Below are 26,280 nucleotides of genomic sequence, written 5' to 3' on the forward strand. Positions count from 1 at the left end.
GGGTATTTGCTGCTGTTTAGCTCTCTCCGTTCAGCAGCTATCCCTATGAGACCTCTTTCCCTAATCACTCTTCCATTACCGAAACTCCACTTCCACCAGGCTCAGCTCTTTCAGATCAGTGCTGAGCTCAAATGCTCTCAGGATGGGGTCTTCTTCTGTTAGCATGATCAAGGATGGGCTGGCGAGGCATCGGTAGATATCTAGCCGGAACCTGCAAGAGAGGATGAAGGAGGAGAACACTAAAAATAATGCAACTCAACTCCAGGTTGTACATTTATTTTAGCATGTCTGTGTTTGTGCTTATTAAATGTATTTATAGGTGAGTTTTCAATAGGGACTAATTGAAATCCCCAAGAATGTATAAGTTGAAATATGCTTATATATATAATTATATTATATATCTCTTCTGCTCACCAAGGCTGCACTTATTTGATCAAAAATACAGTAAAATCTGTGAAATACTATTACTGAAGCAGAGTTAAAGTTAATGAGATAATTAATCAATTAATAAGGCTGTGACTTAAGTCACTTGTTGTTCTTGTGTTTTTTCTTATTTCTTCAGTGATTCTGCTTGTTAACAGCAGGTGTTCATCACTAATGCGCAATCATTACTTAATTAATTGCTTAATTATCTCATTAACTTTAACTCTGCTTCAGTGTTATTTTAACACTATTTAGAGAGGGACCATATGTACTCTGAGCAGAGCTGATTTAACTCTGGAGATTTTGCTGTGTACCATTTAAATGAACTCTTTTCTATGTGAATGTATTTTAAAATGTAATTTATTCCTGTGATCAAAGCTGAATTTTTAGCATCATTACTCCAGTCTTCAGAGTCACATGATCCTTCAGAAATCATTCTAATATGATTTGATGCTCAAGAAACATTTCTGATTATTATTAATGTTGAAAATAGTTGTGTACGCACCAGCTTTCAGCCCACTACCAATTAGGTTTTTACCATTAGTTAAGTACTATACAAAGCTAAAAAACATTTCAGAACATTTTACCATATCAAACACTCTTTGAGCCTGGAGAAATGTTTAGACATACTTAAAAATTTCTCCCTCTCTTTCCCTGTCTTCCCCACTTTCTTTTAACCCTGATTTCCCTTTAATGTTCCAGAATATCAGCATGGCTGAAACTCGGAATCTCTCAAATATCTTGTTTATTTTCAGATTATAGAGGAATATAAAGTTCCAAAGTCCAATTTTTACAAATATTTTCAAAAAATAGATAAAGAAGAATTGAGAATGGAAACAACAGAGATCGAAGACCTTTTATTGAATTAAATCAGTTTAAAGGGATCAATATTGAGGAAATATGATATCTTGTCTATAATTGCACCTCTGCTTTACTGGGACTGAAGGGTGTGTGGGAGAAGGATATTGGTCAAACCATTGAAGAGAATTACTGGGTTGTTATATGCAATAATGTAAACCCAAAATGGGGATCCATGAGCTCAACTTTAAATTTTTTAACAGGATATATCTTCCACCAATGCGTATTAAGAAGATGTTTATCAACGCTACAGGCCTGTGTTTCAAATGTAAAAAAAAATAAAGGTTCATTCATTCATTGTTTTGGTACTGCGACAAAATTTTGCCATATTGGAAAAAAATACGTAATGAAAGATCTTCTTGGAATAAACTTTGATATGACCCCAGGTTTGTATTTATTGAATTTTAATGTGAACAGTCTGTTTAAAAAAAGTTGCAATACAGTTAATCATCGTCCTGGTATATTTAGCTAAAAAACTACTTTGGTCTGCATCACTGGCTCCTTCTTTTAAAATGTGGATATCACAGATTGCTGCATGGTTGCCACTTAAGAAGCTCACCCACGATTAACATCACAAATCTGACAAATTCTGGAAAATATAAAAGAGCTCTCTTGATGAACAAACAGAACTGCTTTTAACTTCCTTTTATTTCCTATGTAAAGACTGCTCTAAAATACTGTGACCTTTTTGTTTCTTGTCGTGTTAACATTTGTATACATACTTTTTTCTTTTTTAACTTGTGATTACATCTACTTGTTCTTTACTTTTATTAATTTTTTACTTCTTGTTTTTTGGTTTCATACAATCTGTAACATGAATATATGTTGTGAATCTGTTAATGTTATGTTGATAATGTGGGAAAACAATAAAAAAAAGAAAATAGTTGTGTACATTTTATTTTTCAGCAATCTTCAATGAATAGAAAATTCAAAAGAACAGCATTTATTTGAAATTAAATATTTTGTAACATTATAAATGTCTTTACTGTCACTTTTGATCAATTTAATGCATCCTTGCTGAATAAAAGTATTCATTTCTTTAATTAATTTCCCCCCAAAAATACTGACCCCAATATTTTGAACAGAAGTGTAGAATGTTACAAAAGCTTTCTATTTCAGTTTAATGCTTTTCTTTCGAACTTTCTATTCAACAAAGAATCCTGAAAAAAAAAACTGTAGACAACATTTCTAAAGGATCATGTGACACTGAAGACTGGAGTAATGATGCTGAAAATTCAGCTTTGATCACAGGAATAAATTACACTTTACTATATATTCACATAGAAAACAGCTGATTTACACTGGAATAATATTTCACAATTTTTACTGTATTTTTGATCAGCCGTGGTGAGCAGAAGAGTACGGAAGAGGATTAGGGCCAAGCAATAATAAAAAAATAAAACCATCTCGAGATTAAAGTTGTTAAATTTTCGAGAAAAAACCCGTTAAATTTCGAGAAAAAAGTCGAAATAAAATGTTGAGAATAAAGTCATTAAATTACGAGAAAAAAGTCGTTAAATTACGAGAACAAATTTGTTAAATTATGAGAAAAATATCGTTAAATTTCGAGAAAAAAGTCTAGATAAAATGTTGAGAATAAACTCATTTATAAATTAAATTAAGAGAAAAACTCGTTAAATTTCAAGAAAAAAGTCGAGATAAAATGTTGAGAATAAACTCATTAAATTATGAGAATAAAGTCATTAAATTAAGAGAAAAAACTCGTTAAATTTCAAGAAAAAAGTCGAGATAAAATGTTGAGAATAAACTCGTTAAATTACGAGAAAAAACTCGTTAAATTTTGAGAAAAAAGTCTAAATAAAATGTTGAGAATAAAGTCATTAAATTATGAGAATAAAGTCATTAAATTACGAGAAAAAAGTCGTTAAATTATGAGAACAAATTCGTAATTTAACGAATTTGTTCTCGTAATTTAACGACTTTTTTCTCATAATTTAATGAGTTTATTCTCAACATTTTATCTCGACTTTTTTCTTGAAATTTAACGACATTTTTCTCATAATTTAACGAATTTGTTCTCGTAATTTAACGACTTTTTTCTCGTAATTTAACGAGTTTTTTGCGTAATTTAACGAGTTTATTCTCAACATTTTATCTCGACTTTTTTCTTGAAATTTAACGAGTTTTTTCTCGAAATTTAACAACTTTAATCTCGAGATGGTTTTATTTTTTTATTATTGCTTGGCCCTTAATCCTCTTCCGTAGAAGAGACTTCCTTCAGAAACATAAAAAAATATTAAATTTTTCCAAACTGGTACTGTATAAACAATAAGAAAAAATAATTTTAAAGACACAATAACAATATTTAAAGCTGTAACATTTTAAAATAAATACTTTTTACAAGATCCACTAACTGAAGAATCGCTTAAATACATTTAATGTCGATAACACTGCCTTGTTGAAAAAACTAAAAAAGTTTGAGTTGTGAGAATAAGGGAAGTTAAATAAACCATTCATGGTTTGATTGATTAGATAAAAAGTATTACCTCGAGTGGCGAAGACTGTCCTTCTTGTTCTTGGCATTACAGAGAGTGCACTCGCACCCTACAGCGTGAGGACGGGGCAGAGAGATGTCTTGCTTTAATAGCATGGTCAAAATCTCATAATTGTTCCTGTGGGCAGCGAGAATGACCGGAGCAACATCCATGGTGGTGGAATACTCTGGGTTTTGAATGCGCTGAATCACTTTCTAAAAAAATGGAATAATGCAACATGAAATTATGAATATATATCAAAAGGTTTTTTTAAGATCAAGAGAAAAAATTCCCTCAAGCGTGTCCACCCTGTTGACTGGAGTTTATATAAAAGATGACATGAAATGAAATGATGAAATATATAATTGCAAAACAGACTAACCGCAATAGAAGGCTTGGAGGAACGCCTGGGCCGATGGTTTAGCAGGATGTCGACTGCTCCTACCACTTCTGAATCAATAGCCACTAATAATGCATCTGTGGCCTATGCATGCACACACACACACACACACACACACACACACACACACACACCCATCCCAAATGAACAGATTGGTTTAATCTAACATGTTATGTATGAGCAGAGGACATGGGTGTGTTCTTACCTGACAGCCATGATCCAAGAGCAACTGCAATATGTCTAGATTCTCATTCTCGATTGAAATGGTGACAGCATCTCTCCCAAGCACATCCACACAGTTAATGTTTAATTCACCATGTCGTTTCTCCTCCAGGAGTTTCTTTACCATGTAGTAGTCTCCTTAAAATGCAGTTAGGTAACAATACATTAGGTTCAACGGCACCGAGCGAAAGAGGACAGCGCTTTGTGATGGAAAACAATATAGCCCTTAAAGGAGAGATATCCTTCCCTGAGCCATTTTAGGATTTCTTTATATGGTAAAAGAATAGCAACTGACTCCTGTCTGCACAATGTAACCAGAGGAAATTCATTCGTTTTCCAAGCTGTTTCTGGAATGTTTGGAGATAAACTACGCAGCGCACTGATGTTTAACCAGCTATAAGCCATCAGTCAATCTACTTATCTCAAAACAAATGTAAAATAAATAGGTGAAATTATTATAGTCCATTATTTTAATTGTATGCAATTACTCTCAAACCATCTCTACGGTCAAACTCTATTATTTCACCGTCACATCTTTGTGTTCTATGTTCTAAGTAATCTAAGACATTCTGAAACTGTTACTGTTTTCTCCAAATAAATTGTTTATGTTGTAACATTTTCTCATTTGTTTATATATATAAACATGGACATGGATTTTAGATTGAAATTGTTACAACTGTACACTAAAAAAGAATTCTGGGTTAAAAACAACCCGGTTGAAAATGGACAAACCCAACAGTTGGGTTAAATGTTTTATTTAACTGATTAAAAATGACTATATGTCTGGTTTAAAATGAACCCAAAATATGTTGGAAATTAAAAATCAGACACATAATTACTAGAGGCAACAATAATTTTCAAAAGGTGAACATTTATTAATAAGCAATTTAATAAATGTTTAATTATTATTCATTAATCATATTAATAAATGTTCATTTCCAACATATATTGGGTTCATTTTAAGCAACAATACAGCAATTTTTAAACAATAGTTGAGTTAAATAAAACTACCCAGCAGGATGGGTTTGTCCATTTTCAACCCAACTTGGGTTGTTTTTAAACCAGCATTTTTTACAGTGTATAGAGGAATTTTAAATACTGAGACTAAATTTTGGCTTTTTTGTAGTTTTTCTACTTTATTAAAAGTAAAAATATTCCTCTAAATTAATATTAGGTCACAGAAAGTACATATATAGCGTCTTTATATAGTAAAGATTAAAGCATGTCACTGCTAGGCTTTTATCAGAACAAAATATTTAATATTAAAGCAGAATTATTTTAATAAAACGTGAATAAATAATAGAAACGATAATAAAAAGTATTTTATTTATACCTCAAAATGTATCCAGCATAAATATAACCTCAAATCTGTTGTTGTTGTTGTTGTATTTGAAATCCGTTCTCTAGAGAGGTAAATGAACTCACCCTTCTCGCAGGCCAGCAGAAAGAGCTTCTCGTCCAGAGTGGTCTCCTCCTTCACCTCTCTGACGTCTTTTAACGCCAGATATTTATCCGGTGAGGACACGTCCGTGCCCTGATATAGAGCAGCCATTATAACGGAGAGAGAGTACGGCAAAGCACTGATGTGCATCCCACTGAGCAGATAATTACACCTTTATACACATGAAATCAGCGAGATAAAAAGACGAGCCCTGGTCAGTCCTGATGAAAACGGCGTTACGCGCTCTGATAAGGCCCTCACTATAATGAGAGATTGAGCTCTTTATCTCGGCTTATGTGTATGGTACGGTAGAGAAAACATCCATCAGCGTGTATGACGATAATTTAAAGGTTTTCATAACCAAATCTTCCCCAAACAATAGTAAACACAAGAGGAGGCTGGAGCATCGCGATGTTCTGTTGAGCTGGTGCTGATGATGCTGTGAATGCGCATGCGCGCTCGCTGCAGTTGGAGCATCAATAGTTACATAAGAGATTAATGTCCGTAAGAACCTTATAACACTGGCAAAGCTTAAGTACAGTGCATCTTATTGTATATTTAATAACATGACATAACATGATTCGAGTGCAGTCCTGTTAGCAGTGATGCTCCATTTTATAACCCACGAATTAAACAAGCAATTAAATTTAGAAGAAAGGGGGTTTAAAATATATACATAAATGTAAATATTCTAGTTATATGTAGGCTACATCCTACGTGTTTATATGCTAATGACTTTGTTTTTGATCATGTTTATGGTTGATATATGCTGCTGTTTTGGACAGGTCTCGCTCAGATAATTTGGATAATTCAGAATATAGTGATTTAGTCATATGGACTGCTTTTGTGGTGACTTTGGAACTCAATAGCCTATTTCTATAGACTAAATCTTTCTACTTTTAAGTTCTACATTCAGTAGATTCAATAAATGAGTGGTACAGATAAAACAGTTGTAACATGATCATTTTATTTACAAATTATTACATTCACATAATTTACAATTATGAATTTATGCTACTTTTCTAATAGAATTTATTTACTCTAGTTTACAGTCATTGTTACACGTAGTTAATATAGTAATGCGTATAATTACATGCAACTAACCCTAAACCACATCCTAATCCTATCATAGGTGCATGTAGTTCATTATTATTACTCAGTACTTAAATGTATAATTATTACACTGTAACACAGACACCTTAAAATAAAGCGTAACCCAGTTCATATGCATTATTCATAAGGGTATTTATTAACATTTTGTTAAAGTCTGTATGTACATTGGTATATGACGGTAAGAAAGAAAGGTAAATATGTGACCCTGGACCACAAAACCAGTCATAAGGGTAAATTTTTTTTTTTAAAATTGAGATTTATACGTCATCTGAAAGCTGAATAAATAAGATTTTCATTGATGTATGGTTTGTTAGGACAATATTTGGCCGAGATACAACTATCTGAAAATCTGTAATCTGAGGGTGCAAAAAAAAAAAAAAAAAAAAAAATCAAGAGAAAATCGCCTTTAAAGTTGTCCAAATGAAGTCCTTAGCAATCCACTGACAAAAATAAAATTTTGATATATTTACAGTGGGAAATTTACAAAATATCTTCATTGAACATGATCTTTACTTGAACATTTGGATGATTTTTTTGGCATAAATGTCTTAATTTATTTATAAAGCACAATTAAAAACAACTACAGCTGACCAATGTGCTGTTCAATGATGTAACTGAAAATGTAGTTAAAATTATGTAAATGAAAAATCTATAATTTTGACCCAATACAATATATTGTTGGCTATTGCTACAGATATACCCGTGCAACTTATGACTGGTTTTGTGATCCAGGGTCACATATTATTCTATGTGGTTGAGTCTGAATGTATTAGGAAGGACAGACATATGAGAGAAACATGTCAATTTCATTAGCAATGATAACAGCGCCTGGGTGAACATCTTCACGTAGATAGTGACAGGAAGTCATCTGCCAGACATCGAAGTAGATTACTCCATCAATATCTCTGAACATCTCCTGCATCACTGTGTTCATCTGCACTGTATACCAATCACTTTGAAAAATATTCTGTAAAAACACAGATCAGAATCATCAAAAAGAGCCGGCATGCACTACAAAATCTATAGGTAAAACACCATGCTTCCAGGACACACGTACAAATAAAACAACAGGACATAATATGATTAAAGAATATAATATAAAAATGTATGAAGACATAGATGTGTTTTGCTCCAGCCTTCAGCCTTGCTCCAGCCTTCGCTGAACCCGCTCCATGGTCCCACGGAGCCCTTCCCATGGTCCCATGGTCCCACACCTGTCTGCACTTCCCTCATCAGTCTTCCTGCCATCTCCCTGGATTCCCAGCACCTGTTGTCCTCGTCAGCACTCCCTTTTAAGTTGGACACACTCCCTGCACTCCTGGTCCGTTCTTGATGTTGTTTAATGTGTGTTATGCTATTTGATATTCCTGGATTGCTAATAAAGCCTGTTACATTGTGGATTTCTGTACTCTCCTCATCTCTGCAGCACAGCACGCTAACAGAAGAATGGACCAATACCGCTGGAATTCCACAACAAAACATGGGCTTATTTCTTGTCTCTGAGATTCCTGTATCTCCTGTACCTCCCAAGCAGTCAACAGCATCGGATCGCCTCTGTGGGTTTCGGCAGGACGGTCGTTTGCTGGAGAGGTATGTGGAGGAATTTGTCGAGCTTGCTTATTTGGCGAATTGGCCAGATGCCTGTTTAAACGCTGGGGCTGGACGTGGACATGATTCGTTTTAAAGAACCTGCCTGTTATTTTTCCCTAGTCGATGCAATTAATCTGATTTTGTTTCTAAATTGTTCCGAGTTTGTAATTGAAGAGGTTCTTGATAGATCATACGATACTCGTCCAGTCACCCCAGAACCACAGGTGGCCTGGCCAGTTCACCAATCTCCATTTTCCTCCGCCTACCCCTCCAGTGGGCATTCTCCAGGTGTCCTGCTGGACCCAAAATCCCCAATGGCCACTGAAAAATCTTCCGCTGGGCCCAGACGGCCTAAGAGGAAGAAGGCTGCAAAGCAGCCCCAGTCTCCTGAGTTTTCTGCCGTCGAGCAGCCCAAGGCGCTAGCCATTGAGGAAGGGTTGATCTTGCTCCAGCCTTCGCTGAACCCGCTCCATGGTCCCACGGAGCCCTTCCCATGGTCCCATGGTCCCACGGAGCCCTTCCCATGGTCCCATGGTCCCACGGAGCCCTTCCCATGGTCCCATGGTCCCACGGAGCCCTTCCCATGGTCCCATGGTCCCACACCTGTCTGCACTTCCCTCATCAGTCTACCTGCCATCTCCCCGGATTCCCAGCACCTGTTGTCCTCGTCAGCACTCCCTTTTAAGTTGGACACACTCCCTGCACACCTGGTCCGTTCTTGATGTCGTTTAATGTGTGTTATGCTATTTGATATTCCTGGATTGCTAATAAAGCCTGTTACATTGTGGATTTCCCTGCTCCCCTCATCTCTGCAGCACAGCACGCTAACAAGATGATAGGAAAAATCTACATTAATTCTATTGTTTGTATTTATTGCTACTGTGTCTACTGGACATAGAGCCCTGTACTTTATTGTACTTTTGTCTGTCACATGATGCCTCTCATAGCATGGAAAGAAATGACACTAAATCCTAAATCTAGTAGAAATAAAGGAATAGTTTGCCCAAAAGTGTAATTCACCCACTCATCCTCCTCATCCACCTGGACTACTTTGATTATGCTTTCAACACTTTCATTGTATAGAAGAGAGCTCAGACATTCTGCTAAACCTTTTCTTCGGTGTTCCTCAGATGAAGTCAGGTTTGGAATGATATGAGTAAATGATGACAATTTTCATTTTTGGGTGAACTACCCTTTTAAATGAAGGAATATTACACCAAAATGTAGTATGAGTGTTGCCTAAATACAGAGACACCTCTTTGAACCCTAGTGTTTCTAGACTTTCAATAAACGGCATCAGAACAAATGCACCCAATTTTTTTTTTCTTTGTTGAACAAAATATCACAAGAAAACTAAAATAAGCAATTGTACCTTTAGTCCTGCAGTGTTTCCAGACTTGATGATGACGGTAGTCTCTGGTGCACGACTCAGCAGTGCAACAACAGACTGACGGATTTTGGCCACTTCGTGCACATAAAATGTTATTGGGTGATAGGCCATGTGGGCAAAGATTGTAAAGACAACGACTGCATGAGGACCACCAGCTATTTCATCAATATCATTGCTGATATAATGCAGGTCAGTAATGAGCATTATAGGAAATCGCAAAGGGACACCGTGTGGCCTCCAGTGAACAATGATATTATTTTTCATCTCTACAGCCATCAGGGGTCCACTGGAACGAGGAGTGTGGAGGTCCATTCTTTTTATGTCTAAAAAAGATGTTGATGAAGTGAAGTGAAAGTTACATAAGACTCATTCCTTTATTAATTTCTTAAATCACCTTTGCTTATTGTATACAGCAGCAGGGCTCCGAACCGGTTCAAGGAACGATAACAAAAACAGGAAACAGACTAAATTTTAACAGGAACATAAAAAAAAAAGAAAACAAGTTTAATCTTTCTGAACATAAATGTTTATTTGAAATTACCATTATCCAGTTAAAACATTATTTTATCGTTCTGTTTAATATTTTAGTTTGGCAATCAATCAGTGGTATATCCAAAATGGCCAATGCTTATGATAATATCTTTATTCATATAATTTATTTTATTTATTATTATCTATATATTATTATTCTTTTACATGTTATTGATTTCTTTAATCAACTGTATATCTTCTACTATATGCTCTGATATGTTTGATTATTTCCAAATGTAAGATCTTTGGTGTCTCTTCTGTGCTGTAAGATTGAGTGGGTGTATTTCCATCAGAATTAATTATGTGATGTACCTTTGTATCAAAATGTTGACCCGCTCTGTTTCCATCTCTGCAGGCATGAAATAATGCAATCTGCAATATCTTAAAGGTTCCAAAACAACACCTTCTATATCAATCTATTTTTGACATTTGACTTAGGCGTTACACCAACTATGACATAATGGATAAATCTGTTTGACCTTGTCTTATTAGACCAAAACACAAGATTAAGGGGGTGTAAGTTTCCTGCATATATATTCATTGCCCTCATTTTGCTCTTCTGCTACTTCTACTTCTTCTGCTTCTTGTCCTGCTTCATTTCTTCTACCTCTCCTTTCATTCTGCAAATATCTTACTTCTTTTGTCCTTCATTCTCTATACTATGATCTTTGCAATCTTCATCTGTTAGATTCAATTCCCAGGATACTATTATTTACTTGATTAATTTGTTTGTCTCTCTAGTCTTTAATTTCAAATAAACGTTTCTGTTCAGAACGATTAAACTTGATTTAGTTTTCGTTTTTATGTTCCAGTTGAAATTTTGTTTGTTTCCTTGAACCGGGTTGGAGCCCTATCTGAAATTGCGTGATTTTTCCGCATTTTTGAGCACAGTACAGCAGCCCAAAGAAATAAATGGGCACTTAAAGGGTTCATATGATGCTATTTTAAAAGTTCATTATTTTGATTATTAGGTGTAATAGAATTGGTTAAAATGCATTACAGGGGTGATTCATTGTGACTCTATTCACAGTCTGTCTGAAATGCGCTGATTTTTACAAAGTCCCTCCTTCCGAAAAGCCCAGAGTGCTCCGATTGGCCAGCTGAGCCAGCACATTGTGATTGGCTAAATGTAATGCCTCTTCAGCTTCCAAGGCTTCTAAAGCAATTGTAAACACAATTAATAATAAGGCCATCAGTTTCCGATCTGAAGCAACCTTTACAAGCACAACTTGAGAAGAACATTTCACAAAGTAGTCTTTGTAAATAGCCGGTGCTCTGACGATTATCAGATTCTGCTACCAGCATAATATTCATGTGGTGTGACATGGTTTTAAGGATTTATTAACGTCCATTCCAACCCCAAATCCTAAACCTACACTTAAAACAATGCAAATATAGTGTTGGTAGTAGTTTTGGATTCGAGTCCAAGTCTTTAACCAATCGAGTCCGAGTCAAGTCCGAGTCCAAAAGGTTCGAGTCTGAGTCCAACAAAACAATACTGTATTTCATTGAGTCAATATCTTTATTTAAACCTTAACAACTTATAAAAAAGCAACGTAAATTTTAAATGTAACAAAAGCAAACCTTGATTGCATCTTGCCATTTTGATTTTTGTTTTTACATCATCTCATAATTAGTATCCTGCTCAGCAATCTTAAAGTCATGTAATGGCCGACTTGATTTCTGTATTGTGACATATTTCTGAGTAAAACAGCTTTTCTAATATAAAAAGCTAAAGGGCAGCACTTGACTTATCCATCGATATAAATGTATGAATTCAAGGCAGGGGTGGTAATCGGGGTAGCTTGGTGAATGGGAACAGCCTATTGGAACCTGCTGAAAATGAATCCTGAAAAAGGCTGTGCATTTTTGTGTGGTTTTTATATGACAGGGTAGATGCCATATTGAATTTTTTTATGAATGAAAATGAGGCTGTGAAGGGACAGTTCTACAGTCTTTACAACAGCATGCACTGTGCATAAAGGTCCTACATGTAATTTCCATAATTCAGGGTCAACTCAAAACTGTTTTCTTTTTTTGAAATTTTTATGATTAACAAATTACATTATTGGAAGTTTATTGTATTGATCTATGTGTTCAAGTTGATGAATATTTTGGTAGGGCTTTGCCCTGCCTGCCTATATACACAAGGTACACCTGCATATAAATACTGTATATTTCCGTATTTACCATACACTGTAAAAAATGACCGTGATTTTAACAGTAAAAGACTGTAAAAATGCTGCGGTGAAAAACTGTCAATTGGTTTACAGAAAGTTTCCGTACTATATACGGTGAATAACTGTAATAGATCTAACGGTACATTTAATGTAATTTTAAGGTAAAATACCGTTAAATTCACAGTTTTTGGAAGTGAAAAATAACAATTCATTGTAAAATTTACAGTGAAAAAACGTAAATTGACATTCCCACAATTCCCTGCGTGACACTTCACATTTTATATATTTTCGGTGAAATAACTCTGTTTCTTCTTAGTTTTTCTCATTTTTTTCTAATCAGTTATGTACATTAGGGTTTTATGTTACATCTAATGTTGTTAAATATAATGTTTATTGCATTTTTAAAATTTCATGCATGTTACCATGATGGTGTTTAGTGTTTGTGTGAATGACACGGTGTGCACCTTCTATATGCTAGTGTTGTCCTTCTCAGCTTGTGGAAAAGCTGCTTGTGATGAGCTTTGATTCATCATGTGACTCTCATCACCACTGTGTTTGGTGACTGTGTATTATAAAGGTACAAAACAGATATTACTTAATTAGGTTGGTAAATTTACATTATATCAGTTAATGAAATACGTTATTTTACCGTAAATTTAACAGATTTTTTTTTTTTTACGTTGCTACTGTATTTTTTACGGTAAAGTTCTGGCAACCACAGCTGCCGGTTTTTTACCGTAAATTTTACTGGGATTTTTTTTACAGTGTAGAAAAAACTATAGCAATAATTAGTATATAAAACAGATTTGCTGTTGTTTTTGACCCATGTAAACTACTGCTTCAAAGATGTTAGAAACATTCTTTTTCTTTCAAACTAGAAGCTACCACCATGTTTTAAAAAAATAATTTTATTACAACAGCAAAAAGTAAGTACTGTCACGTTTCATTTTCATGAACTTTTAAGTTTGTTTCTCTTTAAGTTACATGTTTCCTTTGTTCTAGTTTCCGGCCAGTCTTTAGTTACCATAGACACTAATGCAATCAATACACCTGTTTGTCATTTAGTTTGTTATCATTGCATATTTAAGTTACTCCTTGCATTCAGTTTATTGTTGTGTATTGTTTGTGTGTTACACACTGTATTGTTTTGTTCCTTAATCTCCTTAACCATTCATAACCCTACCTGATTTTTGTTTTGTTTTTAATACTGTTGTCATTTGAACCTTTTTGCAATCTTATTCATTCTTCATCTGACCTACTACATTACAAAATACCTGACCGATAACAAGAAATGGACCTAGCAGCAGAAGTTCATCTCCCTTACCTGTTTAAACTACAGATATTTAATAAAGTAATACAAATAAAACATAAACAGTGCATAATCATCAGAGTATGCATTAAATATAAATGACTATTATTAAAGTTACTCAGTCAAGAGAAGTGAACCATTCTCTCTTTTTATTTTGTTGTTTGATTATCAGTAAGGACATCGACAGCAGCCGGTTTATTAGGCTGCTGTCACTTTAAGATCTAATGCACGGATCCAATATACTTACACATCTGATTTTCTCCCAGCTGTTTACATTCACTTAAGACATAATTGGACCGTGTTTACATGAATACTCACTGAGACGGGCCTTTTGACATAACTGTGTGTCTATTTAAAGGATTAGTTCACTTTTAAATAAACTTTTGCTTATAATTTACTCACCCCCATGTCATCCAAGATGTCCATGTCCTTCTTTCTTCAGTCGAAAAGAAATTAAGGTTCTTGATGAAAACATTCCAGGATTTTTCTCCATACAATGGGCTTGAATGGGCACCAGACGGTTCAAGGTCCTAAAGACAGTTTCAGTGCAGCTTCAAAGGGCTTTAAACGATACCAGACGATACCAGACGATGAATAAGGGTCTTATCTAGCGAAACGATCAGTCATTTTTTAAAAATAAAAAAAAAAATTAAAGGAGCTGTATGTAGGATTGTGGCCTAAACTGGTACTGCAATCACTATAAAAATACTGTAGAGCGGTGTATCCCCTCCCCCTACCCCCTGACTCGAGGTTGCCAGATGAGCTGCAGGATTCAGCAGAAACGTAGGCTGCTTCAATGAGCTTCCAATGGCAAGTGACGAACAGACGTACACAGTTTTTTTTCTGTTAATTCTGTTTATGCTTCATGAGAGATATTTTGATAAGTAATTATGTATTTAAAAAATGTACTAATTGTCATTAGTTAAATATAATCGTAAAGATTTATGCTCGTATGTGACAGTATAATCGTAAAGATTTATGCTCGTACGTGACAGACAGAACGGCAACTGTTAGTCTAACTTGTAACGTTATTTATCTGTCATTAATGTAAGTACAAGCACAAGCCTATGTCACTATGTGTAACCAATATCAAAGATACAGCTATTCATTTAGCTGATGCTATAAGTGAAAGTGGCCAGCTGTATTTTTTTACTTACCCTGCAGCACACGTCCATAACGCTAAAATATGAGATGTGAAAGAATACATGACATTCTATTATTTTTGGCTGTAGAACTTGCATGAAAAACAAGTAGGCTACAAAAAGTTCCAAATGGCCCAAATTTTTCACATCATAGGCTACACTGTGCTTTTCATTAGTGTTATGGACATTAGAAAAAGTTATTTTTCCTTGGAATTGCACCTACTGTAGTGCTTCACAGCAATTATAACGCGGGACAAATTCAATATCACCAATGGCTATCACAGGTTTGTTTTCAGTTCCATCAGAAAATATTGTTAGAGTAACTAAATTACATTAGCAATGGTCATACAGGTCAACTTGCAGCATGTGTAACTTAGTCCACGATATACGTGAAGAACAAATGACGAATCATTTTTACTGAGGTAACATTAGGCTACTGTCTCAATTACGTTTCAAATTGCCATAATGGTCGTGCTAATGTTGTTTTCCTCAGCGTCTCAGCATAATGACAGAGCATACGTCCATGTGAGCTAACGTTATGTTACTTTGCACAAACATGCATAACTTTGTTCGACTGTCATGAATATATGAAATGTCCATTGACATCAAGTACAAGTTAGCCAAGCACAGATGAATCTTACCTGTCCAGGAGAAAATTAGCAACGTTGGCGTCTGTGTTCAAATTCTTCTTCGTTTTCAGCCGTCTCCATCTTTCAAAAGCATCTCCAATACAAATTCTGGTTTTATTTCGGACTTTGTCATGACGAATTTCTGAATTATAACGAGGTCTTTTTGATTTAGTAACAGACATTTTTATTCGACTGTAGGTTACAGCAAAGCTGGCAACACGGATCCCGAAACACTACTGACTTCGTGATTGGTAGATAGGTGGAGGGAGGCGCGTCAGGCCAAAACACAAAATGACAACATCAACATCAGTTGAGGGCTGCAAGTCCACTTTTTAAATGACAATATCCTGGCCGGACTACTTTTGTCAGTGATATAAGTATTTGAAATGAACATGATTTCTTAATGTCTAGTGACACATCAGGGCCATTTTATGATTAATTGAAATAGATTTCTTACATACAGCTCCTTTAAGTTTTATAAGCACAAATGTTCTCCTTGCTCTGTTCTCGGATGCGCGTTCGTGACGTCACGTAATACGCAATTACGTTGAAAAGTTCACTTTTACAAAAAAAGGTAAAACAACAATGTCGGACGAGGAGAAGATGAGTTTTTCGCCTGCCCTACCTTTTGAACTGGAATACACAGAGGAATAAATTAGGCAGATGGAAGAGACTGTTGCGCGACACACACCTCTCAAGCATTGGGCAGACAAAGATCTAACGAGACGTGGTGGTGCACATGTGGCAAATGCCAACCATTGCCAACAGAGGAAGAATCTAGATGCTGCCACGACTGGACCATTTCAATCCCGCCATTAGAATCAGTCGGTGAGTCCTTGTTTCCATCTCGCTGCATTACCGGACAAAATTTCCACCGTTACTGAGCAACAGCATTTTAAGGGGGTCGCACACCGGACGCGAAGCTCAGCGCAGAGCCACGTACGTCTTTAAAATTTCGAACGCATTGTTTTCTATGAGTGTCCGGCGGCGACATTCAGTGCCTGTCCGCGGCGCCCAGGAAGTTGTTCAAAATCCTGCTGCGCCACAGAGCGTCATGTACATTGTTTACATTAAATCAAAATGTATATTATATTTCTCTCAAATTGTCGTTAATGTACATACTGACTTCACCCTGTGCTGCAAGATACATCAGTTTTAAAATATTAAAGCATATGTAACGTTTCCCTGTTGATGTAAAACACTCCCATTGTGCAGCTCTTCTATCAGGAGTCCATTCAAAATTGAACTCGCGCGTATATAAGGTGCGCGGCCGGTGTGCGACCCAGAGGTGTTTTTGTTCTGATGGAGAAGGGTATGACTGTCTGGTGGTACTGACACAGGAAGAATCATTAGTTGTTTTACCTTTTTTTTGTAAACGGCGTGTGTCTCAATCAGCTCCCTAGTTCAGTAGTCAGGGCACTGATCAGGGAATCAGCCACATTCACTTTCATGATATACTGATTCACGACCTAGGGAACTAGGGAGCTGATCGAGACGCAGGGTTAGTATTTGCACGTTCAAGTTGTAAACACCGAATCTGTACTTCCGCCTATGTCAAGCGTGACCTTTTCAACGTAATTGCGTATTACGTGACGTCACGAACGCTCATCCGAGAACAGAGCAAGGAGAAGCATTTGTGCTTATAAAACTTAAACTTTTTTTTTTTTTTTTTAAATGACTGATCGTTTCGCTAGATAAGACCCTTATTCATCGTCTGGTATCGTCTGGTATCGTTTAAAGCCCTTTGAAGCTGCACAGAAACTGTCTTTAGGACGTTGAACCGTCTGGTGCCCATTCAAGCCCATTGTATGGAGAAAAATCCTGAAATGTTTTCATCAAAAAACTTAATTTCTTTTCGACTGAAGAAAGAAGGACATGGACATCTTGGATGACATGGGGGTGAGTAAATTATAAGCAAAAGTTTATTTAAAAGTGAACTAATCCTTTAAGTGTGTAGAAGCACAATAAGATGCGAAAGAGAACTTAATTCAGCATCTGCACGCTGACTGATAGGCGCTTTCTGTTTCTTAGACATGTGAATGATTGACTTTTGTGACAATGCAGTACTGATCCGATCTGGGGTGCGTTTCCCAAAGCGAACTATGGTCGTAAGTTCCGTCGTTACCAATAGAGTTCAATGGGACTTACGACCATAGTTCACCAACGATGCTTTCGGGAAACGCACCCCTGGCCAGTGACAATTCCGTCAACTGTCCCGAGCATATTTCACAGAATCCCTGGACTTAGTTAGACTTGGGAACATTTTTCGAGTCCCAAATGCTCGAGTCTGAGTCATGTCCGAGTAAAAATTCATCCCTGACAAGTCTTATTATTATAAGTCGTTGATAATAAATTTTATCTCTGCTTACACACATTTTTAAAACTTTGCCTGTTTTTTTTTTCAAAACTTTACACACAAATCCAAGAATTGCACACACAAAATGCCTCACATCTCTTGCAAAATGAAGCACTTCATTCAAAATATCACAAACACATCTCAAAAGCAAACATTTGTCTTATGTTGCAAACACGTTTGCCATAATATTCTATTTTTGTATATATCATATACACACAGTTATTCAAAACCTAAAGCTCTTCTTTCATGAGCTCCTATGTCAGGGGTAGGCAAGTTCAGTCCTAGAGAGCCGCTGTCCTGCAGTTTAGCTCCAACCTTAATCAAACACACCTGAACAAGCTAATCAAGCTCTTCAGGATTACTAAAGGTGCGTTCACGCGGCCTCGTAATTCCTGTAGTTACAAGATTCTAGCTTGTAAAAAGCGTTCACATCCTCGTAGAGCTCGTAATTACAGCTTGTAAAGCTGGGAGTTTTCTGAAAGCTCCCAGATGTACCACGTGGCCGCCTGTACCACCTGACCGCTGTAGATTGATTTATTAGGCGTTGATAGTGGTGCCATGGAAACGCATAATTCCCAGTATAAGGACCAAAAGGACGTGAACAGCTCTGAATATAACATCACGTGTTGTCATTTAAAGATTCCGGTAAATACGAGGTGACGTGAATGCAGCTTTAGGCTATAGACAGGTGAGGGTTTTTTTTTTTCTCAGGGTTGGAGCTAAACTCTGCAGGACAGCGGCTCTCTAGGACCGAAGTTGCCTACCCCTGTCCTATGTACATTTCTGTACAAGACTGAAAGTAATTGGCAGAGAGATGTTGAAAAATTCACAGTAAACACGAAAGCAAGATTGAAACCAAACTATTTATTTTTTTAAGGTAAGCATTTGTGGTTGTGAATACAGTATTACAGTACGAAAGAAAAGTAATACATCAACCATGTGTAGTTGGACAGAAACAATGGTTGTGTTTGAAAAAGGATATCAAGATACTTAGAGACTTACATATAGAATTGTGTGTTGTGTTTTGCAAAAAGTGTTTTATGAAATTGAAAACGAAGGCCAAGAATTAGTGAATAGGTTTGCAGATTTGGTGTGTGGTTCTGGCATTTGAGTGTCAGGTTTCAGAAATTATGTTACAAGTGAGGATTTTGTGTGTAAGCAGTTTGCCACTTGTTTGCCACCTGATGTCACCTGTTGGAGTTTGGATTCCTTGCCGCTGTCGCCTTTGGCTTGCTTAGTTGGGGACACTTGACATTTGACTTGACATTTAATATTCAACAGTATTCTTGACATTTATTCAACAGTGCTTTGATCTGCCTGCACTGACACTATTCTTGAAGAGCTGCTGTGCAGCAAAAATGATGTACCAGTTATCAATGTAAAGCTGCTTTGATACAATCTGCATTGTAAAAAGCGCTATATAAATAAAGGTGACTTGACTTGACTTGACTTGACTTGAAAACAACTGTAATCTCTGACAGCAAAAGTGGTTTTGCTTTTGATGGAGTATTTTATCCATCCAATAGAAAACAATTGTAGAATTTGTTTGCTTACTATAAAAGCTAGAAGTGTTGTGAGGCCCTCTTGGCCTACTTAACTGTAAGGATCAAACAAGTTTACTTGGCCACTGAGCATATTTCATTGATAATTTTCCACCAGACAACAGGTGGCTGCGAAATGAACAAGACCATCATTAAAGGGTGTCACGTGAAGGCCTCTTGCCTCTGGGGAGTGTTGACTGTTTTGATACAATGTTTCATTTGGCCAATGGGAAAAGGGTTGACCATCAATTGGCAGAAGGCCATGAGAAATGAAGTCAAAAGATGTACAGTAGCTGGAAGCTGGTCACCCTTACTAAGAAAATTCTCTTACATAAGCAACACCTGCAATTATATTAGTGAAGTGTCTATGGCAGAAAGGTCGGGGAGTACATGGGAAGGAGGTGTGGGAGAAGAGCCCCCGTAGATGATATCATGGAAAATAACTGTTAGGGTGAATATTACCAGCCAATGTTATTACTTTGGTGTATTTTAAGAGATAAGAAAAAGCCAATGATATTAATGTGGTGTGTTTTTAAGAGATAAGAAAAATGTATAAAACTGTGCCCCGGCTAAGGGAGCCTCAGATGCGGAGCTGGCATCTCACTTTGTTGCTTGACAATAAAGTTAAATACTTCTGAGACCTGGAACTTCGACTCTGTGAGTTTTTCTGAGACCTGGAACTTAGACTCTGTGAGTTTTTCTTCGAGATCAGATCTGAAGGGACAAAGAAACATCGAATCTGCCACGACACTTTCACACCCAAACACACAATGGTCTCTGTGACATGACAAGAACACTTTTTTTCTTTGGGTATGGCTTTGGGCGTGCATTAGGCTAATATTCCACATTGTGACATGTAGTTTGAGTATGTAATATTTGGACTTTGATCAAGGATTTCTTGGCAGGTCTGGATCAGTGCTCTCTGTTAGATAAAATAAATTGCTTTGTGGGACACTATGAGCGTTGCAACTTTGCAAACAGTATACATGCACAAACAGACACATTACATACTAAAGGAAATGGAAAACATGAAAAAGCATCATATGACCCCTTTAAGGAATAGCTCACTCAAAAATCACCCATTTACTCACCCTGAACGTTTATGACTTTATTTCTTCTGCGGAACACAAAAACATACTTTGAAAAATGCTTCAACGGTCTTTGTCAATATAATTAAGGTCAGTGAGGTCCAAAACAACATCGGACCCCATTTACTTTAAGTGCATATTTTTTACTTAAAGTGCCCCTATTATGCTATTTTAAATGTTCCTAATCATCCTATAACAGGTTTGCATGCATCAAAAGGTAAAAAAAGAAGCTTTTTCTCATGCATTCTTTCCATTTTCTCATAATATACAGTGGGTACGGAAAGTATTCAGACCCCCTTAAATTTTTCACTCTTTGTTATATTGCAGCCATTTGCTAAAATCATTTAAGTTCATTTTTTCCCTCATTAATGTACACACAGCACCCCATATTGACAGAAAAACACAGAATTGTTGACATTTTTGCAGATTTATTAAAAAAGAAAAACTGAAATATCACATGGTCCTAAGTATTCAGACCTTTGCTGTGACACTCATATATTTAACTCAGGTGCTGTCCATTTCTTCTGATCATCCTTGAGATGCTTCTACACCTTCATTTGAGTCCAGCTGTGTTTGATTATACTGATTGGACTTGATTAGGAAAGCCACAGACCTGTCTATATAAGACCTTACAGCTCACAGTGCATGTCAGAGCAAATGAGAATCATGAGGTCAAAGGAACTGCCTGAAGAGCTCAGAGACAGAATTGTGGCAAGGCACAGATCTGGCCAATGGTTACAAAAACATTTCTGCTGCACTTAAGGTTCCTAAGAGCACAGTGGCCTCCATAATCCTTAAATGGAAGACGTTTGGGACGACCAGAACCCTTCCTAGAGCTGGCCGTCCAGCCAAACTGAGCTATCGGGGGAGAAGAGCCTTGGTGAGAGAGGTAAAGAAGAACCCAAAGATCACTGTGGCTGAGCTCCAGAGATGCAGTCGGGAGATGGGAGAAAGTTGTAGAAAGTCAACCATCACTGCAGCCCTCCACCAGTCAGGGCTTTATGGCAGAGTGGCCCGACGGAAGCCTCTCCTCAGTGCAAGACACATGAAAGCCCGCATGGAGTTTGCCAAGATGGTAAGAAATAAGATTCTCTGGTCTGATGAGACCAAGATAGAACTTTTTGGCCTTAATTCTAAGCGGTATGTGTGGAGAAAACTAGGCACTGCTCATCACCTGTCCAATACAGTCCCAACAGTGAAGCATGGTAGTGGCAGCATCATGCTGTGGGGGTGTTTTTCAGCTGCAGGGACAGGACGACTGGTTGCAATCAAGGGAAAGATGAATGCGGCCAAGTACAGAGATATCCTGGACGAAAACCTTCTCCAGAGTGCTCAGGACCTCAGACTGGGCTGAAGGTTTACCTTCCAACAAGACAATGACCCTAAGCACACAGCTAAAATAACGAAGGAGTGGCTTCACAACAACTCTGTGACTGTTCTTGAATGGCCCAGCCAGAGCTCTGACTTAAACCCAATTGAGCATCTCTGGAGAGGCCTAAAAATGGCTGTCCACCAACGTTTACCATCCAACCTGACAGAACTGGAGAGGATCTGCAAGGAGGAATGGCAGAGGATCACCAAATCAGGTGTGAAAAACTTATTGCATCTTTCCCAAAAAGACTCATGGCTGTATTAGATCAAAAGGGTGCTTCTACTAAATACTGAGCAAAGGGTCTGAATACTTAGGACCATGTGATATTTCATTTTTTCTTTTTTAATAAATCTGCAAAAATGTCAACAATTCTGTGTTTTTCTGTCAATATGGGGTGCTGTGTGTACATTAATGAGGAAAAAATGAACTTAAATGATTTTAGCAAATGGCTGCAATATAACAAAGAGTGAAAAATTTAAGGGGGTCTGAATACTTTCCGTACCCACTGTACATTGCACATCACCACATTTTTCAATGATTCTCAAATGACTCGTTTCTCTAAAAAGTGATACGCTACTCAGTTTGATGTACAATATGAGATGTTGCAAATAATTCCTCACCATCAGCATTAAAGGGTTAGTTCACCCAAAAATTACATTTTTCTGTCATTAATCACTCACCCTCATGTTGTTCCAAACCTGCAAGACCTTCATTCATCTTCAGAACACAAACTAAGATATTTTTGATTAAATCCGTGAGGTTTTTTATCTCCCATAGAAAGCAAAGAAATTACCACATTCAAGGTCCAGAGAAGTATTAAAGACATCGTTAAAATAGTCAATGTGACTACAGTGGTTCAACCTTAATGTTATGAAGTGACGAGAATACTTTAACAGCATAATATGCGTTAATACTACACAGTTGAACACAGTGCAGAGCTTCCATGTTTATGTCCAAACGCCAGCTCAATATTCGCCTGACGTTGTTCATGTGAGCATGTGAGCACCAATATTGAGCCGGCGTTCGGACAAAAAGATGAAAAACCTCTTGGATTTCATCAAAATATCTTAATTTGTGTTCCGAAGACAGAAAGTCATACAGTTTTGGAAGAACATGAGGGTGAGTAAGTGATGACAGAATTTGTTTTGGTGAACTACTGATTTATGTCTCAATGTCATTTCATTAGATACAAAATATCAAACCAAGAAACATCTGCAAACAAATTTCACATGAACTATTCTCATAACTAACTTCACTTTTAAAAGAACATTTTGGCAATGACATTTTGCAAGAATAAAACGCTTATAAATGTTTTTAAATTTAAAGGTGCCTCACTTTGATATTTTCAGCTAATATTTTCATCTAGATATTAATATCGAGTGTCCAAATACTTTGTGTAGCCTCTGTATATGGGGGTCAGGATTATACAAATGAATAGAATTCACAAATAAATAGATGATATATACTTACAAATGTGTTTTATGTCACAAACACAACTCTGCCTGGCATTCATTTGTAAATCCCTGCACACATTTGTGAATTTTGAAACACTTACACACTAGCGTCGATGTGCAGACAAATCCACAAATAAGTGGACTCCACCCAACATTTACTCAAGCCAATCAATAACAGCTGACCACGTTCTTTCTACAACCAATCACATTTGACTTTACAATCAGGGAGGTTTTGCCCTGAAACCACTTTGCACATTCATCTGCATTGGCTCAAATAGGAAGTATAAGGCCCATAAAATTGGTACATTGGTACATTGGTCCATATTTGATATTCTACAGGAAATTTTTCTGAAACTCTTTACATTTATTTGTCTTATTTCTATTTTTTTTTTTTGGATTTGATTCATTTTTGTGAATCTATTTACATTTATTTGTGAATCTCAATCTGTTTATTTGGAATAATGCAACAATTCTAACCCCATATCTGTATGTAAACTCCTTATTTAAAATTATACATTCATGCTATCAAGTCTTAAATTAAATTACATTGACAACAAAGTCATATCACTGAATAACTTACCTGGCACTTTTCTTTCTAAAAACTCAAACCACTGCCTCGTGGTAGAGTCTCCAAACAAGTAGATGATCTTGTTTTTAAGACACTTTCCCATTTGTGAAGAATTGAACTGTTGGGTGTTGCACACAAAAGACTTCCAGACATCTTTCAGATAGAACCCTGCAGGAACTAGTGTCGTCATGCCAGATCTGCATCTCTCCATTGTGCCTAAAGCAAAGATACATTTACTTGAAGAGAGACTGTCATAATTATGTAAATTCCTTTTATTCCATACATTTGAATTCAGATAATATCTGTGCTCTGATATGTGGTAAGTGCATGTTTTGACCATTTTCTATTTAGAAAAATAAATAAATAAAGCAAAGACAGAAGATTGCTTTTTTAAGGAAAACAAAAAGTTGGCCTTATTTTTTTTTTATTGTACAAGTGGTTGAATATTTCATTCACCGAAACACTGTGACACAATATTTTATTAAAGTGTAAACACATTGGCAGTGCTGTACCAACTCTGTGTGACACAACAAAGGATGTACAGAAGACGGGGCGGCTTGACCAATAAGATGAGAGTGGCGTTCAGTGTCGCCCACTTGAGCAAATTAAATATTCAAACCATAAACCAATTTGTAAATGATAAACAAAAAAATCTGAATACTCATTTACAGCCCCCCCCCCTTTCCTGTTATTCCTTTCTAAACAGGAAATTAAATGGTCAAAACATAGATCATATGTAAACTTACCAATGCCTGCAGTGTTGGGAAGGACATTTATTATTATTTTGTCTCCAGTAATAGCCACGGTTGTTAATTCCCTTTGAAATAATAATAATTCATTACATAATATTTGACACTTGTTTCTTTTTTTTTTTTTTTTACATTTCTACAATTCTTTTGAAATTCAATTTGAATCTTTTCCCACTTACTTTGTAAGAAGTTGCTTCTCAAAAGGATTTAATGGGTCTTCCAAACCTCCTCTTGAGTGATGAACCAGGTTGTCACAAGAAAGTTTCTTCGGTCTCTCACACTGCCACACCGTCCCTGTTTTTATATCCTTATACTCACAGCAGCAGTCGCCTTTCCTCCAACTTCCATCTGCACCCCACTTAAGATTACACTGTACTACTTCACTGATCCTGGTTTTATTGGGTCCTGGCCCTTCAAAGTGGCCGTTATAGTGGCTGCGTGGGAATGAGGACTCCCTGTATTTATTTAGAATCTGCACAGCCTCACTGGAGTGCTCTAGACGTACATAAACTTGTGCCTGACCTTCCCAGGGCAGAAGAAGAGCAACAGAGTAAGTCCCATTACGGTGATCCTCAACCTCCCCGTACACACTCGCCTTCAAGAAGAATGGAGAAGGTTAAGTGTAATGCAGAAAACTAATGTCTGCAGGTAAAGCAAGCTTATGAACCTAAACATAATATGTATTAGTAATAATATTATAAATAAACCAATTAACAGGCAAATCAAAATAAATATGACAAATGTCAATGTACTTTTTTGTATAAAAATTGATTATAAAATAATATACAGTACGTTATAAAATAAACACACCTTGAGCTTTGAATTGAATAGTTTTGCTTTGAAGAAATCTCCTCCATATCTTTTCAGGTTCTTGTTGTGGTCTCTGGCTGTGATGGTAACGGAGATCTTTTCTCCCACTTTGTAACTCTCCTTGAGTCCCACAATAGAGAATGTTGAGTGGACTGGACTTGTGCTCTGATTCAGCTGAGTGATTTCTTGATCTGGACCGGGCCAGTCCAGAGCCTTCTGTAGCCTTTCCCACTCCTCTTCACTGATTCCCATGTCAAGAGCAGATATTGTGGATGAATAATTATTATTTCGAGGAACTGGTTTAGGTCTGGGTGGCTGAAACAGTCTTATTTGGATCCCACCATTCAATCCCCATAGAGCCTGAGAGAGGACAGGATATCAATCACACCAAACTCCATGTTTCTTCTATATGTAACATGTTCATTGTAGATACTTTCTGGATAATATGTTATGTGGATCTCTTGGCGGTTGGTGAAATCATGCACAAGTGTGAATGGGTCCTATTATAATAGCTTAAACAGGAAAGAATGACATTAACAACACCAATGTCATGGATTCAAAAGCATCAAGTAAAGAGTTGTCTTTACACAACAAGTCAATAGGGAATATCGAAGGGAAC

The 26,280-nt window shown here is 36.6% G+C and overlaps 2 protein-coding genes across 2 annotated transcripts in view; both read right to left on the reverse strand.

Moving 5' to 3' along the window:
* The window catches only part of trpc1 (transient receptor potential cation channel, subfamily C, member 1), a 34,044-nt gene extending 27,749 nt beyond the window's left edge, over window positions 1–6,295 (reverse strand). The window contains exons 1-5 of the mRNA XM_048174947.1: window positions 5,824–6,295; window positions 4,382–4,536; window positions 4,159–4,260; window positions 3,789–3,991; window positions 80–211 (exon numbers count right to left, since the gene is read on the reverse strand). Of these exons, the coding sequence (XP_048030904.1) occupies window positions 80–211; window positions 3,789–3,991; window positions 4,159–4,260; window positions 4,382–4,536; window positions 5,824–5,989 (758 nt within the window). The 5' untranslated portion in view covers window positions 5,990–6,295. The remainder of the gene's footprint in view (window positions 1–79; window positions 212–3,788; window positions 3,992–4,158; window positions 4,261–4,381; window positions 4,537–5,823) is intronic.
* Window positions 6,296–7,470: 1,175 nt separating this feature from the next.
* Window positions 7,471–26,280, reverse strand: part of LOC125257750 — a 41,899-nt gene continuing 23,089 nt past the window's right edge. The window contains exons 10-15 of the mRNA XM_048174400.1: window positions 25,662–26,021; window positions 25,031–25,446; window positions 24,849–24,919; window positions 24,115–24,318; window positions 9,915–10,255; window positions 7,471–7,919 (exon numbers count right to left, since the gene is read on the reverse strand). Of these exons, the coding sequence (XP_048030357.1) occupies window positions 7,722–7,919; window positions 9,915–10,255; window positions 24,115–24,318; window positions 24,849–24,919; window positions 25,031–25,446; window positions 25,662–26,021 (1,590 nt within the window). The 3' untranslated portion in view covers window positions 7,471–7,721. The remainder of the gene's footprint in view (window positions 7,920–9,914; window positions 10,256–24,114; window positions 24,319–24,848; window positions 24,920–25,030; window positions 25,447–25,661; window positions 26,022–26,280) is intronic.

The sequence above is a fragment of the Megalobrama amblycephala genome, linkage group LG22 (assembly GCF_018812025.1).
Source record: "Megalobrama amblycephala isolate DHTTF-2021 linkage group LG22, ASM1881202v1, whole genome shotgun sequence".
In the NCBI taxonomy this organism is placed as follows: Eukaryota; Metazoa; Chordata; class Actinopteri; order Cypriniformes; family Xenocyprididae; genus Megalobrama; species Megalobrama amblycephala.